Below are 18,599 nucleotides of genomic sequence, written 5' to 3'. Positions count from 1 at the left end.
GGCACTCTGCAGCACCTCCCCTCCCAGGGATGTAAGAGAGACAGCACCATCCCACTAGTAGCCCAGACGACATCAAGAGAAGGCAAGACAAAAGCAGAAAGTTACCGGACACACAGGGAGGAGAGGCTGCACAGAGCCAGCCATGTGTTTAAATGCACTGCTACTTAAGGAAGGAGCACAGGCTCATGGAGAGAAGGTCAGCCCCACAGCCTTACTTTACAGTGAGGGAGAGAAGGTCAGCCCCGCAGCCTTACTTTACAGTGAGGGGCGCGTCTCCACTTCTGTTGGTGTAGTTGACCACGGCATTGAAGGACTGGTTTATCCACTGCCAGAAAAGCACAGCTGGTGTGGTCCTGAAACAGAGGAAGCTGTCACATTCCCTCTGGCGGTGGCGGCGCACGCCTGCCTTTAATCCCAGCACTCGGGAGCCAGAGGCAGGTCCCAAGGAAGGGTACTAGGCAGGAGGAAGCCCGGGCTGCAGATGTGGGACCTCTGAAGCCACAGACTGTCTACTTTGTCAACTCCCTTATCACCGAGCTCACAGGGTTTGTCTTTGGGTTTCTGTTGCAGTGATAAACATCACGACTAAAATCAACTTAGAGAGGAAAGAAGTTATTTGGCTTCATTTCCATATCACGGCAGGAACCTCACACAGAGGCCATGGAGGGAGCTGCTAACCGCCTGCTTCTCTCGGCTAGCTCAGCTGCTTTCTGATAAACCCAGGACCACCAGTCCAGGGATGGCCCCACCCACCATGGGCTGGGTCCTCCCCCATCAATCATTGATCAAGAAAATGCCTGGTAGTCTTGCCTACAGCCAGTTTTATGATGGAAAGTCTCCCTTTCCAAATGACTCTAGCTTGTGGTCAAGCTGGAAGAAAACTAGCCAGGACAGCTTCTGTCAAGAAGAAGTAAATTTATAAAAAGCCCAGCACAGAGTAGACTGAGAAGATTCCTTTTCTTGGGCAAACAAAACAAATCTGCAAGTGACGCAGGCTTGGCCCTTCTTAGGTCACGTCTACGTCTATTCAGACGCCCAAACACATCTGCGTCTACAGAAGAGTAGAAGAACTTGTTCCTAGACTCTTTTTTCTCTATCTCATTTTCTTTAGGGGAAATGTCAACTTCTTTGTAAACACAGACATTATTTAATATCCTTGAGAAAGATTTATTTTTATCTTATGTGTATGAGTGCTTTGTCTCCATATGTGTATTTGTTCTGTGTGTGTACAGTGTCTGCAGAAGGTGCTGGATTCCCTGGAACTGAGTTACAGACAGCTGTGAGCAGCACGTGGTGCTGGGAACTGAACCGGGTCCTCTGCAAGAGCAGAACTGAGTTACAGACAGCTGTGAGCAGCACGTGGTGCTGGGAACTGAACCGGGTCCTCTGCAAGAGCAGTCAGCGAGCGCTCTTAACCACTGAGCGCCTCTGCGGTCCACGATTTACCATCGCCAGAGGCAAAACACACCTCTAAATACAGTGGATGTGGTTTATCTACTTATGTATTATTACTACTTTATTTGTTTGCTTTGTTTTGTCTGCCCAGAATGACCTCAAACGCACAGCCTCCAAGTGCCTTCGTCTCCCGTATGCTAGGATTCCAGGCATAAGCCCCCACTCCCAGCTGAAACGGGAAGTTTATTTTCATGAATCATGCCAGATGCTGCTTAACAGAGGGGCAGCGTCTACTCAGAGTGGACTAGAGGTGAAATGACACCTTTCTTAATGTTAAAGCAGCAGCACCTCACTTTAATTACGTCAGTTGTTGTCACCGTAGATCGGGACGGGTGTTAGCTGCATAGCCAGGCTGGCCTCACGCCCACGACCCTCTTAGGCTCCCAAGCGCCGTGGTTACACAGGTGAGACACTACACCACCTCCGTCTTATTTTCAGCTGTTGTAATTCCAGTTTCAATTCACATCCGTATTTATTGTGTACGCATGTTCAATGCATGCGAAGGTCAGAGGGTGACCTGCAATAATTGGGCTCTCTATCCACTGGGTGCTTCCCGAATCCAACTGTGTGTTCAGGTTTGGCGGGCGGCAAGTGTCTTTACTCAATGAGTCATCTCTCCAGCCCTACATTTATTACTATTATTATTATTATTATATTTATGGGGGGTCCAACACGTTTTGGCACATTGTAGAATGAATGGATCATTCTTGTCAACAAAATCACTGTGACATTTGCTTCAGTAGAATTCATATTAAAATATTCTCCAAATCATCTCAATAGCAAAGTAAGTAAGCGCTCCCAGGCATCTGTGACTCACCTGTAAAATGTCATCATGCAGCCCGTGATGGTCATGTTCATGGGAACCTGAGCCGACATCCTCCCTATCAAGATCATCTTCTCACCCGTGTCGGGATGGAAAGCCGAGTCACACACATACTTCGCTCTCCACAACTCATTTTCCGTGAGGCCGGCAGGGACGATTCCTTGTCTTGAAAATGACAACAGAAGCTCCTTTCAGACGTCTGCCATGAACTTCACAGCTTGGGAAGCCTCACTGCGCCTACAGGGTCTGGCAGGTCTGTTAGAGCGCTGGTGGTAATAATTATTTTTAAATGATTCATGTGTTTTGGGTGCTGGGGGCCGAACCCAAGGCCTCACACACACAGCTTGGGCTCTAATCACTGGTCTGCCTGGCAGCCTAAAGCATAAGAATAAAAATGTGGTTACAGTGAATTTCAGACCCACACACCTCAATTATCTGCAATTTGGAAAATGACAGAAAGTGATATGCATATTAGAGTATTCAACTTGAAAATATTAATTGTTTTAAGTGACATATTAAAACTGTAGTCTGAACTTGGCAAACTCTGATCAACTATTTTTAACCAACCGGACCAAAGTTATGGTACTCAAGGCTGCTACTTCGTTTTAAACCTGCAGTTGGCAAACTTAGTTGGGGAGCCCTTTGGTGCAAATAAAGGTGTTGGTGTACAATTTGTCTGATTTTCTCATCAATTAAGTACCCATTGGCAGAGATTTCAAAACCATGTAAATTTAGTGGAGCAATGAAGGTATCCCAGGCCTATCTGCTGTTGCCACTGGCAACACTTGGGTGAATACTTCTTCAACTTTCCAAGGTATTTAAGGTATGACCCCAAACCAGAGGCTCCCTAACCATGTTTTTTTTTTAAAGATTTATTTATTATGTATACAGCATTCTCCTTGCATATATGCCTGCAGGCCAGACAGGGTACCAGATCTCATTATAGATGATTGTGAGCCACCATGTGGTTGCTGGGAATTGAACTCAGGACCTCTGGAAGAGCAGTTAGTGCTCTTAACCTCTGAGCCATCTCTCCAGCCCCTAACCATGGTTTTTATTCAACAATACTTTGTCAATATTTTTTGCTTGTTTATATAATGTTCTTCTAAACTATCTACATTGGGTTGAATAGTAATTCCTAAATGCATGTCCACATAGAAGAACGGGGTTGTGGCTTTACAGATGTAATTAGCCAAAGTGAAGTCCTGTTGAATGAATAGTCACTAAATCCAAGGATGTCCCTACAAGTTAGGGGATGGCAAAAATTCCCAGAGCCACCAGCACCCAGGAAGAGGCAAGGGGGATCCTCCCTGAGAGCCTTCAGAGGGAGTGTGACCCTTCTGTGCTGTGACTTAGACTTCTAGCCTCCACACAGGGAAGAGGGCAGCACACCATCCTCTAAACACTGTACAGATTATTCCCCAAAGTGAGTTTTAATTGGGATTTTAATTAATTCTTCCACTTTTTCAATTTGTAAATGGGAGATTAAGCCTTCACAATTAGAACTCTTCCCCACAGCCAAGATTATTTAGAAATAAACGATTAGATTTGCTAAAGCGACAGTCAAGTAAAATATAAAATGTTTTTATGACTTTTATCCTTTGTACTTGAGTCTGAGTTAGCAGGATCTGGAGGAAACCCCGAGAGGATGTATATGACAAAGACCAAAGTAATCGTCAAAGCTGGATCCCCATATGGGCCAGGCTCAAGAGGGATGGCAAAGGATGGGTTCCAGTGTGAATGATCAGTGTGTGCAAAGACTAGCAACTGCGGCTTCTCCTCCAGGATGTTTAGAGCCTCAGAGTGCTCATCAACAGTGGCCCCTACCGTGCACAGTCAGCCCCTCCTCAGGGCTATACCCAATAAACACCCAAGGTGCTGGGTGGCCTGGTGGTGCTCTCCATCACAGCCCACATCAGCATCTGATCCCAGCTTCCCTGTATCTGTGTCTGTCCTTCCTTCCTTCCTCCTCTGCCCCTAGTTAGGGTTTCAGAAACCAGGCTGCAGGTTGTGGCTGCAAAACTATGTCTTTTGCCCTTTGCTTTTGAATCTGACTTTGTCTTAAAAAGCAGCAGGAATTCATCATAAGGTATGCTGTCTTAGTTAGGGTTTCTACTGCTGTGTCGAAACACCAGGGCCAAAAAGCAAGTTGGGGAAGAAAGGGTTTATTTGACTTACAGTTCAACATCGAAGTCCATCACTGAAAGTCAGGACAGGAACTCAAGCAGGACAGAAACCTGGAGGCAGGAGCTGATGCAGAGGCCATGGAGGATGCTGCTTACTGGCTTGCTCCCCATGGCTTGCTCAGCCTGCTTCTGATAGAACCCAGGACCACTAGTTCAGGGATGGCACCACCCACAATATGCGGGGCCCTCCCCTATCAATCACTAATTGAGAAAATGATTTATAGCTGGATCTCATGGAGACATTTTCTCAACTGAGGCTCCTTCCTCTCTGATGACCCTAACTTGCATCAGGTTGACACAAAACCAACCAATACAGTATGAAAATGTGAAATTTGCTGAGCTGTACCTCCTGTTGGCTGGTTTCCATCAGCTGAGGTGTGAGGAGCATCGGGCTTGGTTTTTTGGACTCTCCTGTCCCTGCTTAACTGCAGAGTGAGGACCACGCTCACCACTTTAATGACAGTCCTTCTTAACTGTTGGTGGAATAAGTGTTATCTCTCTACTCTTCTCATGCCTTAGTTACAGTCACTATTCTTCCAGGAAAACCTTACAGCTATTTTCTAGGTCTTACAGGTGATCACAGCTGTACTAATGGAAACTGTTATTAGGAGAGAAGTGTTCGCTGCCACAGTACCAAGACTTCCTTTGTAGCAGGACAGCTACAACTGTAACTGTCATATACTTCTGAGTAAGAGTGTTCCCTGTCCCCTTCCCCCCACCACTTAAAAGCTAAAACTATGTAGCAGTGTCTGTGTGTGGGTTGTGCACATGAGTGCAGGTACCTGCAGAGGCTAAGGGTGTTGGGTCCCCAAAAGCTGGAGTTAGCAGGTATTTATGAGCTGCCCAACGCGGATGCTGAGTACTGAACTTCAGTCTTCTGCAAGGGCAATGTGCATTCTAGCCTCTGAGCCATCTCCCCTGCCCATATTTTGTATCTTGACGTGTCCTGACGCATGCATGAGAACTGCTGTCACCGTGCACGTGGACACTTTATGTGGATTAAAAGCAGACCCTCTCATCATATTCATTTGTTAGAGGTTTCAAGTTGATTAGGGTATTGGCAGTTGCAAAATGCAATTGCTCCACCTTTTTAATATCTCTATGCTTAGTTTCAAAGTGTTTCTGAACAGTGAAGATTAAGGCGCCCTGGACTCGCTCTTCCCCTCGATGCCATGGGGTGCACACTTTCCTGAATTAGGCCTTAACAGAGGTCACAGGGAGAAAGGAAGGTCTGTGTTTAAGTTTGGGAAAATGGGTTAAAGAGTCCTACAACCCCAATGCCTAAATAGTTTGGAAACTGAAAGCAGCGGTGAATGTGGAAGACTGACTGTCCCCGCATAGGTGGCATCTTCTCTCGGCTGACAGAGTACATCTCATATTAACAACCCTGAACTCCCTCAGAATCCATACCCGCCCCCATCTGAGTACTCATCTAGAAAGTCTCCCTCACCGGGACTGTCTCTCAGCAGCTATGGCCCTACCCCCAGTTCTCTGGGGCCAGTTTCTAGAACACTGTTGTTTCTACGCAAAGGCAGAAAGGTGCCTGGGACAGCAGCGTTAGAGCAAAGGCACAGGATGTCGGGGAGGGGAGAAGACTCACAGACAGGTCGCCAAGCTACGGTCGACCCTGGCTATCTGCGCCAAGGGTCAGCTCTGGGGATCTACCTCGTCTCCCTATTTAGTCATTTATTTTGGCAAGCAGTCGTTTACTGCAAAATCACGACGCACTTTAGAAACAACACGGTGGTCCATCAACGGCAGGCCAGAAAACACAACATCCGCATTACCTGTAGTCGTGCACCACTTTCCTGGCGTTCTCCAGTTGCTCGTTTGTTAGGAGGATGTTCCTAGGGTCCGTGACAGTGAAGAAGTGATTGGCTCGGCCAACAAAAGTGCTTTGGTCCCATCGAGGCTCCTTGATGTTAATGTTGGGTGGCACTTCCCCAGACATTGTCCCGGATCCTGAAAAGGGAAAGACTAGTTAAGTGAGGCGATACTGTTACTGCAAGCAAGGTATTTGGCGGTCACACTCAACCTGTGTGGAAAGATGGCTCGGTGGGTAAAAGCTTTGGTACACTAGCATGGTTACCTGCGCTCGATTCCTGGAACGTATGTCAAAGGTAGGAGACTCGACCCCACAAACCTGTCCTCTGACGTTCACACAGTGCCACTGCATGTGCTTACCAGCCCCCCCTCCCCACATATCACACGCGCGCGCGCGCGCGCACACACACACACACACACGCTGTAAAAAACCACACAAAAATATGTCACGATATTTAAGCAAGTTTTGATTTTGTGTTCAGTCACATTCATAGCTATTGTGGGGTTCATGCAGCCCCCAAGCTGCAAGGTTGGCCCCTTAAACCAAAGCGAGCTGTTCATGAACCTCAATGCATCTCAACCACATTTCAAGAATTTGCCACATCTCTCTTGTCCCTTTTCAACAGGAAAGCCAAAATTATTCTACATAAGATAGAGACGCAAAGTTTTAAAACAACACGGACTGGCGGGATGGCACACTCAGTAAACTGCCTGCCACACAGCATGAGGACCCAAGTTTAGATCCCTTGGGCTCACTGCCAGTCTGTTTAGCCAAACCTGTTAGGTCCAGATCAGAAAGGGATCAAAAAATGGGAGAGTGATAGAGGAAGCCACCTGATGTCAGACCCGTCTCCATCTGCATGCGCCTTTGAGCAAAGCAGTAAATGTCAACGTTGCTGTGCTCTGGCCTAACAAATGTCATCCCTAATGGAAGTACCTGGCGATGCATGAGATTATAAATCTAAAAATAATGATAACAAATGCTAGTGATTATAGAACTGAAACAAGAAGACAGATTCTTTCAGCCTGTTCAGCACATAAACCACTAATCAAAAATTAAAAGTCATCTTCTTCAATCTGCCGGAAGCATGGAGACAAACAATGTGGTCTGACAGCCACAGAGCAAGAATGGCGCTTTCGCCTTCCTCCAGGGAATGCCTGCTTTCTGGCTCCCGGCCACTGCTTTACCCAGTGTTTGGTCACCTGTTTCTGAGTTACACTCCGACTTCAGAACGGCACTGTTGCTAACGGTATGCTGAAAACCACAAGCTTATTATGCAGATAACAAAGAAATAACATTTCTACAACCCAGCCTTCAGACAATTCCTTTGCTGAATACCTTTGCAAGCATAAAAATAATTTTATAGGCTTTTAAAGTTTATTTATTTTAGAACTTCATACATGAATATATCCATTCTTCCATAGTCTCTCCTGAGGCCCCCTCTAAAGTTTATGAGCTGTTCTTCTACAGTTATATGTATATATAATATGTTACATATAAACACACTGAGTCCAATCACTGTTACCCTATGCACATGGGTGTAGTGTTAACCACTTGGGCACGGACAACCTATCATAGCGTTCACCCTGAAGAAAACTGATTCCTCCTTCAGCAGCTGATGGGCATGCTCAGCGGGTCCATGCCCACCACCACCCACAGGCTCTTACAATCTTCCCACCCTGTTCCTGGATGTTCACTTACACTTACTTCACGAAATCCCTCCAGTGGCATCAGATGTCCATTCTGGACCCATAATAAACAACCCTTTAGGGCTGTTCTGCTTTAGTTCTCAATATTACCCATAACACCACGCCCTGTCTGGGGCTCTCTTCTCTGGTGATTTTCTTGGATGGAATCTCTGGAGTTGGTGAATCACCACAGAGGCTTCACATAATTACTTTTCTTACACCTGTTTCTTTTTCTTCCATTTCTAACATCAGTTCTAACCACAGCTTTCCTTATTAGTGTTACACAAATTCTTAGAACCATTTAAGACATCAGATGTAAATGCCAGGCCACCCTGTAACTTGTTGTCTGTCAAAACCCCCCAAATAACGTATCACTGATCACTGGATCAAAACTGAATATGACAGACAGTCAGGCACCCGAGCCTGAAGCGCTTGGGCAGTGGAAGTGAGAGTAAAATCTAGCTATTGATAAAAATGGCTGCGACAGCAGGCCCGGACACAGGAGGTGCAAAGCCAACACTTTCCTCCCAGCTACAAGTGCCAACAGCTCCACGTCTGGGCGACCCTGCTTCCTGGTTCACCGGCTTGCTTTGCATAATCACAGATGCTCAGAAACTTGGCTCTTCGGAAAACAAGAATAAAGAGCCCCTCCTCCTCTCTGGCACAGGGGTCACTGAGCTCCCAGGCCAGCACAGGGCTTCATATTAGAGACATCCTGGACTCAGCATCCTAAAGTCCTTCTGTGGTTTCCAAGGAAACAGGGGCACAAGTTCACTTCACAGTGCAAACTTCTTTCCCCAGCCATGGTTTGTGCCCAACATAATGCTGCAGTATCAAGCTCCCACTGTTCTCTGTAATGCTATGGCAGCCATCATTTTCCTGCTTGCCTAGCAGACCCCACACAACTCCCCTGGTTGTGATCTCCCTTACCACCGCAAGCCAGGAAGTACACCTCCATTGGGCAGTAGCTCTGTACCTGCTGGCCTTTGCCTGGCAAGGTTATAATACAGAACAGGCCCAAAGTATAAATTAGAACAAATATACTACTGTGCATGTTAAATCCAGGGACAGAGACATAATGCATAATCCCCCCTTATCTGAGGAGGTACACGTCTCCACAGTGGATATCTGAAACCACAATAATATGGACTCATATATAAAATGCTTTTCCTATACATATATACTTCAAATAAGGTTAATATTAAATTAACAAAATTACTAAATTAAAAAAGTTAATACTGCCTAACAGTGGAACAATATGCATGACAATAAGCTGTATGAATGTGTTCTCTCTCAAATTATTTGTTTTTGAAATATTCCATTCAATATTTTTAGGCCACAGTCAATCATGAATCACTAACAGATAAACAGACTGGTGGACATCAAAGGCTGTGTGGAAGCATGGATTATTTATGTAACCCACAAACAAAGGCTCCAGTTTTAGGTAGGGAAGCTTCCAGACTCACCCGCAGAGATCAGCCAAGGGATGTCAGCAACTACTGTAATGGAGGGAGTCAGGAACATAGGTGCCGGGCCCCAAAGCCTGTCTGATGGCACGTCAAGCCCGTCTGACCTGCCCTCAGTGTCAGTGTGTGGGGATGATGGCTTAAGGGATCTCTACTGCTTAGACAAACAATAACAATAATAAAGCTGATAACTGGCATAGAGATGACAAGCTGAAGACGGAAGGGATGGCTCACTAAGCCCAGACACTCTCAAAAGCAAAGATGGTGCATCACATCAAAGGCTCCCCTGCTCAGTTTACTCCTACAAAGGTACCAGCAAAGACAGACGCTCGAAACCACCAGGCCTCTCCCAACCCACAGAGGAAGGGAGGAAGCAGGGCAGCTTCGCCTGCACAGTGACTTTCATACTCCAGGTTCAACTGTCAAACCTCAGAACCCACAAAGCCCCATGGATGGCCTTGTCCTTCTGGGCAGCATGGCTTCCTAAGATGTGTACAGCCTGGTCTACAGGAGCTGACAAATGCTGCATCCATGGGGCTTTGCTGAGGATGTCAGCCCTGACCAGGAGGAGAGGAGATGACTTGATTACCTGAGGAGGTCCAGATCACAATAGGAGCCAGATAAATGGACGCAGTTACAAGCTGGATGCGAAGGGAGGCTGGAAAGGCCAAGGGCTCTTCCCAGGGCCTCCGGGGGAAGGCTGACCCAGTCAGCCTGCTGTGACCTCCAGCACACTAGGAATAAATTAAGTTGTACTAAGCGTGTGGTTTGCTAGTGTGGCAAAGGGAACAAAAAGGGCCCCATTCCCTTGCCCTGAGTTCAAGTAGCTCTCTCCTGGCACAGACTGGACGCAGTAACCCCTGCTTCCCTCTCCCAGGAGAAGAAAGGCCACCAGACTGCTCAGCAATGCCACATCAGTGTCGAGCCAGATACAGTGTAATTATTTGCTACTATCAATTACACAAGCTTCCTTTTAAGTAGTGTTCCCACCTCCAAGCACAGCTTTTGCTTTCTCCACTTCCATTTTCTCCAGGAGTTGGTTGGTTTTCCTAACCAGGCTTCCTGCCTCTTCCCCCACCCCCACCTGGACTCCCAGGTTCACCCGGGTCATTCATAGGCAGGAACAGGAGCCGCTCTTGTACTTGGTACCCAGGAGCAATGTGTATCAGATTGAGGCGGGGAGGAGGAAGCAAAGCTGAGATGCTGCCTGGGCCAGCTTCACTCTGGGTGGAGAGTGGGCTAAGGAAGGGGGGTGCTGCGTGGGACTGTGGGCACACCTCCTTCCTCCTGCCCATTTGGTCAGACCATAGCGGCGTGAACAACCGGATGGTGGCACAGGGTACCTGGGCTTGTGGCCTGAGTGACGTATGGAGATGGACTGCAGAGGTATCCATCTTGCATGCTAGATCCTGACTGGCCATCCTGACTGGGAGTGCCACGCGCACATCTTTGAGAAGTGCGGTTGTTGTGGGGAGCAGGATTTGGGGTGGGGTGGGTGAGGTAGCAGGATCGACTTGGATTCCTGAACGCTGGGCTAGCATGCGGAGAGCAGCCGTCTAACAGTCATAGACTTGTCCTGAAGGTTGAGATTGGGCAAAGTTCAAACCACTTTTTAGAGAAGTATTCTTGAGCCAGGAAACAAGAGGTTCCTGATGATCAATGGTACTGGTTCTCCAACAGATGAGTCAGCTGGGAGGGGCCGCTGCCTGCCTGCAGTGGCAGACCTGTTGCTCAGCCTCAGGCTGATACTGGAGATAGCGTGGATGGTCAGGTAGCCACAGACAGTTCAAGATCTTGGAGGGGATACACACTCTCCAAACTGCAGGTGGAGGCAGAGATAATGTAAAATCCATACCTCAAAAGAACAGACTGTATACAATACCAGAGAATGTTCAAGAACAGCTGTGATATATCCTGAAGGTAAGGTAAGGGTGCCCCAGAGACAGGAGACAATGGACTGGGAGGACAGTCTCTTTGCCACATCTACCCCAGGCTCTGACAGTTCTCCAGACTGCTAAAAATGAATCACTCTAGACAACCAGCAAGAACTCAGGAACATCAGGGAAAGGACCACATTCCATGCCTGTGGCAGTCAATATGGCAGGCAGAGGAGGCACCCATGGCATTATCGGCTGATCGGAGGACTGAAGATGGTGAACACAGATGCCGGAGTTCACATGCCACATGCCGGTCTGAGGAAATCCTGGGACAGGGAACCAGGCACGCAACCAAGCTAGCTTGCCTGCAGCAGACACACCAGAATAATATCTGGGGCAAGAGGTCTTATTGTGCACTTCAAAAGCTGAATTGCAACTTCTGGATTTTTGGTCAATTGGGGGCTAATTGTGACTTGAATCTATTACACTGATGCATGACTTCGCCAGCATTAATTCTTACTAAAGGATCCCTTTTATGAGTGATTTTAATCCTTAGATTTAGCACCTTGGTTTTTAAAAAACACTCGTTTTTATAAGAGGCAAAAAGTGAGATTTAAAACTTTTTTCTATAGTTCACTAAGAAGCAAAGGGATTTCAAGCCATTGGGCTATGAATAACCATTAACTTTCACTAGTCATTCACTCTCAGTCAGCCTCACAGACAATTTAGGTAGTAAGCTACCGAGACCATTAGTAATTATAGCATTATGCTGCTTTTAGAACTGGAATTAAAGATGGTTGTGAGCTACCATGAGGTTGCTGGGATTTGAACCCAGGTCCTCTGCAAGAACAATAGGTTGTAGGAGGCACAGATGTCCTTGCACTCACATATAAGCAGAAGGGAACCAGCATTATTAAACATGTTGTCTGCCCAGAAGGCTGGGAGTGGAGGTGGTTTATAGCCTGGTGACCTTTGCACTACCTGTATGACCAAGACCACGTCAAATCCTTCCTCAGGCCCTTAAGATGTCATATGTAGTCAATCTATAGCACTCACCTTCCTTTTTCCTTTTCTTCTTAAACTATTTTTTACATTCCAACCCCAGTCCCTCCTTCTTCCCCTTATTCCACCTCCCCCATCTCACCCCCATCTACTCCTCAGAGGGGATAAGACCTCCCTTGGAGAGTCATCAAAGTCTGGGATACCAAGTGAGGCAGGACCAAGCTCCTCCCCGCTAAATTAGGCTGGGCAAGGTATCCCACCATAGGGAATAGGGAACAGTCTTCAAAAAGCTAGTTCATTACCGAGAATAAGTCTTGGTCCCACTGCCAGCCTCCCCCCACCCCAAACAGATCAAGCCACATAACCGTCACCCACATTCAGAGGGCCTAGTTAGGTCCCATACAGGCTCTCCAGGTATCGGTCCAGAGTCCATGAGCTACAGCTAGCTTGGGTCGGTTGTCTCTGTGGTCTTCCCCATCACGATCTTTACCCCACTTGCTCATATGATCTCTCCTCCCTCTCTTCAAATGAACTCCAGGAGCTAAGCCCAGTATAGCACTCATCTTTATGGAAGATGTCACATGTACTTTACAAATAATTTCTATGTGGTCATGCCTTAAGCTTTATTGTGCACATGGGATTGAATTAACTATTACAAGAAAACTTCCCCCAGCCCCAGAGTTGCATTTGCTTAAATATTCTTAAAATAAACTACCAGGCGTCAGACTCTCAAAGTTTGAACCAACCAACACGGGCTACTGAGTTGTGCTGAACACCACTTCTTCTCGCCTAACTCAGACACTCTGCTGGCTCTTGTGTGTGCAGAGACACCCATAATAAATGCTTAGTCATACAGGTTTTTAGTTTTTTTTGTCTGTTTATCCATTTTGCACAAGTGTGTGTGTGTGTGTGTGTGTGTGCGCGCGTGTGTAAGTGCACATCCACACACATGAACATGGAAGCCATGGTCCAAAGCTCAGAGGACAACTTGCAGGAGTTGGTTCTCCTGAAGGTAGAGATCCTGGGGCTCTAACTCGGGCTAAACACTGGGTGCCTGTTGAGTCACTGTTCCAGACCTCAAAAGCAGCTTTCAAAGGGGACGGGAACTTTCTTAGAGCTAACGTTTAATCTCTTAGCCAAGGTTCATGAAATTCATTAACAAACACAATGAACAAATGCAGCCAATGCCCACTAAGGCTTTTCACTGGCCTGGGCTCATTTCCAAAGTTCTTAACATGCAGGACATCAAGTTGAAAAGCAAACACATTATAATGGAACATATCCTACATTAATCTCTTCAAATGTGCACGCAGAGACCCTTTGCACAGCAAGCTCACTGTGCCCGGGCCTCATCCAGGCGTGCCGAAGAGGCATTGTCAGACCACTAAGCCAGCAAACTGTGCTGGAAACTTGGGCTAGCGTTGACTGGTGTTTGAATCCCTACACACCGCTCCAAAATACTCCTCATGTCCATGGACTCAAGCTGCTTTACAATTCACATCAGTCACATCACGTGCAAACCAGAATGAGGAGCACACAGGTGATGACACCCTCACACGTCATACAGTACGGCCGATGGCTGGGTCAACTCTCTCCCAGCATCAGCCAGCGCAAACGGAAACAACCACTGAGTTAACTCGACCCTGGCACTTAGAAAGCTGCTTTTCATCATTTCTGTCTGGATACTCTAGCCAAAGAATTATAATTAACCAATGAAATTATTCTTATTGGATGAGAAAATATCAAAGAACACCACTCCTCATCCAACCTGACCATAATAATGTTTCTTTAGATGTTATGGGACACCCATACAAGCACCTCTGCTCCCTGAGGACTAGTGGACAATTACAGGAACCACATCAAGAGAACTTGTCACTGAAAGAATTAGTGACCATTTGGGTACTCACTTGGCTCTAAAATTAGATCCCTTAGAAATGCCATGTGAGTTTTGAATTTGCAGTCCTGGCAGGAAGGGGTCTGTAAGTTCTCCACGTTGCAAACTCGCCAGCTTGCTACCAGTGAAGTTCATCTGTCTCCACCACTGCTTCTTCTGTTTTCAGCTTCGCTGGGTAACATGGGACCAGATCCCTCATGTTTACCACAGTACGCATCCCCGTCTTCACAAGCATACCACTGCCTCCCCTTCAGGGAAGCATCCTGCCTGACACCATACTGGCAGCACTCAGCTGGGCAAGGGCAAGGACCAGCCCTCCATCGCTAGGCCCCTGGCTCCCTTCACATCCATCCACCTCCGTGCCTCCGGGTTAACTATGCTAAGATGGGGCACTGTCAGCCGGTGGACCAGTTACTGGAACTCATCTCTTTGCCACACCTGCCCCATCTCTGCCAGCTGTTGTGTCCCTTGAGTCCTAGATGGAGAAGGAGGTCGGGGTGTGTACGAGAACTGCTGCCGAGCTGAAGACAGAAACCTCTGCTTGTGGGCATAACCAATCTGAGTTCAAATTTCAGCCCTGCCAACTACCCGGAGAACTGATACATGCCATTCAACATCTTCAAAATCTTTATCATAGATTTCTGCCTCCCGATAAGCACTAGCATTTGCTAACGATCACTTTATGTGGTAGAATATTATTTTAAGATGTGTGACTTTTGTTTATGCTGCATTTGTTTAACTCTGTGGAGCTGTGATCCTTCGCCTGTCTGAAACACCTGACAGTCTAATTAGAGATTGGTCAATAGTGAGGCAGAAGCAGGAACAGGCGGGGCTGGCAGCAGAGAGGATAGATATGAGCATGTGAAGGCGAGGAAGATGTCGGGGGGCCAGCCACCCAGCGATCCACGGAGTAAGATTTATACAAGTAAGAGAACAGGGAAAGCCCAGAGGCAAAAGGTAGACAGGATAATTTAAGTTACAAAAAGCTGGCTAGAAACAAGCCAAGCCAAGGCTGGGCACTCATAAGTAAGAATAAACCTCTGTGTGTGATTCATATGGGAGCTGTGTGGCAGGCCCCCCAAAAGAGAAAAAACATTTTATTACACAGTGGTGTACCAATATGGCACTTGTATTTCCATAGGGTATAAGAAAGCTTAAAAAAAAAGGGGGCGGAGGTGGGGGGATACAGCTCCTTTAAGAGTTTTGGCCAGACAGTTTCTGCTGGTCAGTGAGCTCTTGAGCACCTAATACAATAAAAAGTGTCTGCCATAGAGCAAGCACTGGCTTTCCCGAGCTCCAGGAAGGTTGTATGCAGTCCCTGGTGAGAGCACTGGCATTCCCGAGCTCCAGGAAGGTTGTATGCAGTCCCTGGTGAGAGCACTGGCATTCCCGAGCTCCAGGAAGGTTGTATGCAGTCCCTGGTGAGAGCACTGGCTTTCCCGAGCTCCAGGAAGGTTCTATGCAGTCCCTGGTGAGAGCACTGGCATTCCCGAGCTCCAGGAAGGTTGTATGCAGTCCCTGGTGAGAGCACTGGCATTCCCGAGCTCCAGGAAGGTTCTATGCAGTCCCTGGTGAGAGCACTGGCATTCCCGAGCTCCAGGAAGGTTCTATGCAGTCCCTGGTGAGAGCACTGGCTTTCCCGAGCTCCAGGAAGGTTGTATGCAGTCCCTGGTGAGAGCACTGGCTTTCCCGAGCTCCAGGAAGGTTCTATGCAGTCCCTGGTGAGAGCACTGGCTTTCCCGAGCTCCAGGAAGGTTCTATGCAGTCCCTGGTGAGAGCACTGGCATTCCCGAGCTCCAGGAAGGTTCTATGCAGTCCCTGGTGAGAGCACTGGCATTCCCGAGCTCCAGGAAGGTTCTATGCAGTCCCTGGTGAGAGCACTGGCTTTCCCGAGCTCCAGGAAGGTTCTATGCAGTCCCTGGTGAGAGCACTGGCTTTCCCGAGCTCCAGGAAGGTTCTATGCAGTCCCTGGTGAGAGCACTGGCATTCCAGAGCTCCAGGAAGGTTCTATGCAGTCCCTGGTGAGAGCACTGGCATTCCCGAGCTCCAGGAAGGTTCTATGCAGTCCCTGGTGAGAGCACTGGCATTCCCGAGCTCCAGGAAGGTTCTATGCAGTCCCTGGTGAGAGCACTGGCTTTCCCGAGCTCCAGGAAGGTTGTATGCAGTCCCTGGTGAGAGCACTGGCTTTCCCGAGCTCCAGGAAGGTTGTATGCAGTCCCTGGTGAGAGCACTGGCATTCCAGAGCTCCAGGAAGGTTGTATGCAGTCCCTGGTGAGAGCACTGGCATTCCAGAGCTCTAGGAAGGTTGTATGCAGTCCCTGGTGAGAGGAACCTCTGACCAAGACAGGAGCTTTAGGTGTGGCTCTCAGGAACCCAGAAGTGGGCAGAGCCAGCTGAGAACCGTGCAGAGCATCCAGGTGTAGCTTATGAATTTCAAGTTTGCTCCTGCGGCCAGAAAAGGCTAGAGATACACAGTAAAAGAGCTCCAGACGGAAAGACCTCTAAACAGGCTCCAGTGTTTTACAATGTGTACAGGCTTAAAGAAAGAAAAAGGGTAAGGCAGTTATAGAAATAGTTGAAAAGTAATAAAGTCTTTAAAGACAGAGTAAGTAATAAAAGAATATGCCACCTAAAGATGGGGCATACACAGGGAGTCTGGGTCCTGTATGGTATTGTACTGATTTTGGATTTTTTGATGAAAAGCAAAGGACAGCTGCAAAGAGACCTGGGATTGAAAGAGGGACTGATGAAATAAACCAGTCTAGATATTTTAAGAATGCCTTGACTTTTAAAAAAAAGTCAAAAATTGTATTTGTCAAATGGAAATGAAAAATGCTTCAGAGAAGTGGTTTGCTTTTGTTTCTATAGGAAACACAAGGCTGTGAATTCCTTCCAGGTTTGTAAGAATCTGGTTTGAACAGGGGAGACTGCCTGAAACTTGACAGGTGATATCTATCTACAAAGGTCTTTCCAGGACTTGGCCATTATCTCAAAGTTTTCTCTCTGAGACCCCCTCCTAAAGATTGTTCACCCACATTCAACAGGAAACAGTCTGCAGAACACTATGCCCACATTCCCAAGAGTTGGATTGTGGAAGTATTTTAGTTACTTTGTAGGTTATGGATGTTTGTTATAATTTATGGGAATATAGGAAAAATTATTAATGTCAGATACTTTGCCTTGGCATGGATTCTGGTATATGGATACAAACTCAAAGTCAACTTTGTTACACTGTGTATGTTTTACTCTTGTTTAAAAGAGTTTTATATATTGATACAAATTTAAGGGCAGTTTTGTTACAACACACTGTATATTTGTTTCTACTCTGTTTAAAGAATTTTTGTATATTGATACCAATTTAAGGTTACTTATGTTACAACATATTGTATATGTTTCTATTTTTGTTTGAAGTATTGTGCCTACGCATTTCATTTGGAAATGTAGGGTAAAATTCTAGATTTTGAAAGCTATTATTATGAACTATTTAGGATAATCGAGAAACACATGTCAATAGTTTGTCATCTATAACAATCAAATTTGTAGATGTTAGGCATGCATTCCACATCATATAGAGATATATTTTAGGTAGTTAGATGGTCGTCAAACCTCTCAAAGACCTACAGAATATGTTTTAATGATTTGTTAATTTAGGACCTTTCATGACAATGAGACACATCTGCTCCTGGCAGCACCAATTTCCTTCACAGATGATGGGCACTGAAGAAACTCCTCATGGAGTTTGCTTTCATGTAGCAAGGTTAGCTACTGGGCAAAAGTGCTCTTGTCTTTGACTGTTTACAGTATGCTGTGCAGACTGGACATGCAGGCCCCACAGGAAAGTGACTGCTGAACTTTGCTAAAAAAAAAAGGTAAGATGTCCCTTCGGGTTCCTGCTTCACAAAAGAAACTGAGACATCTGCAGAACACACAAGAAAGGGACTGACAAGCTGTCAATATAGGCAGGACAGTCTTTCAAATCTCCTGCTTCCTTGAAAAGCCTACCAGATACTGTGAACCTGTACGCTGTAGATTGTTGCCCCACGCTGCAGAGGAACTTTGGGTGACTGTCCAGGCAGTCAGATGCCTGTCATTTCTAAAGGTTTTTGGAAGTCACTTGCAATGCACTTTTTGTTTATTTAAATAATATATCTTTCTGGTGGCTTTGATGGAGCTGAAGACTAGATAGTTATAGTTGCAGTTTTCCTTAGATATTATAGAAAGTTAGATATAAACATTGAATTCACTAATATTAGGATAATGCATTATTTTCTCTGAATATGATAACTACAAATGAATAGAATACTGTAGATTAATTCTTACTTGGTAACTTTTTGTTGTATATACTTTTACTATGCTAAAGATAAAACCTTATTTTTATTGAGA

At 46.4% G+C, this 18,599-nt stretch overlaps 1 protein-coding gene across 2 annotated transcripts in view; it reads right to left on the bottom strand.

The window, feature by feature from the left end:
• Positions 1-18,599, bottom strand: part of Sfxn1 (sideroflexin 1) — a 37,998-nt gene that overhangs the window by 14,955 nt on the left and 4,444 nt on the right. For both annotated transcript variants that reach the window (XM_040755990.1, XM_005078332.4), the window contains exons 2-4: positions 6,252-6,426; positions 2,273-2,443; positions 255-353 (exon numbers count right to left, since the gene is read on the bottom strand). In XM_040755990.1, the coding sequence (XP_040611924.1) occupies positions 255-353; positions 2,273-2,443; positions 6,252-6,415 (434 nt within the window). In that variant the 5' untranslated portion in view covers positions 6,416-6,426. The remainder of the gene's footprint in view (positions 1-254; positions 354-2,272; positions 2,444-6,251; positions 6,427-18,599) is intronic.

Source organism: Mesocricetus auratus, unplaced genomic scaffold (assembly GCF_017639785.1).
Source record: "Mesocricetus auratus isolate SY011 unplaced genomic scaffold, BCM_Maur_2.0 Super-Scaffold_100013, whole genome shotgun sequence".
In the NCBI taxonomy this organism is placed as follows: domain Eukaryota; kingdom Metazoa; phylum Chordata; class Mammalia; order Rodentia; family Cricetidae; genus Mesocricetus; species Mesocricetus auratus.
Note: the sequence above shows the minus strand (reverse complement) of the source record. Positions and strands in the feature narration are given on the sequence as shown.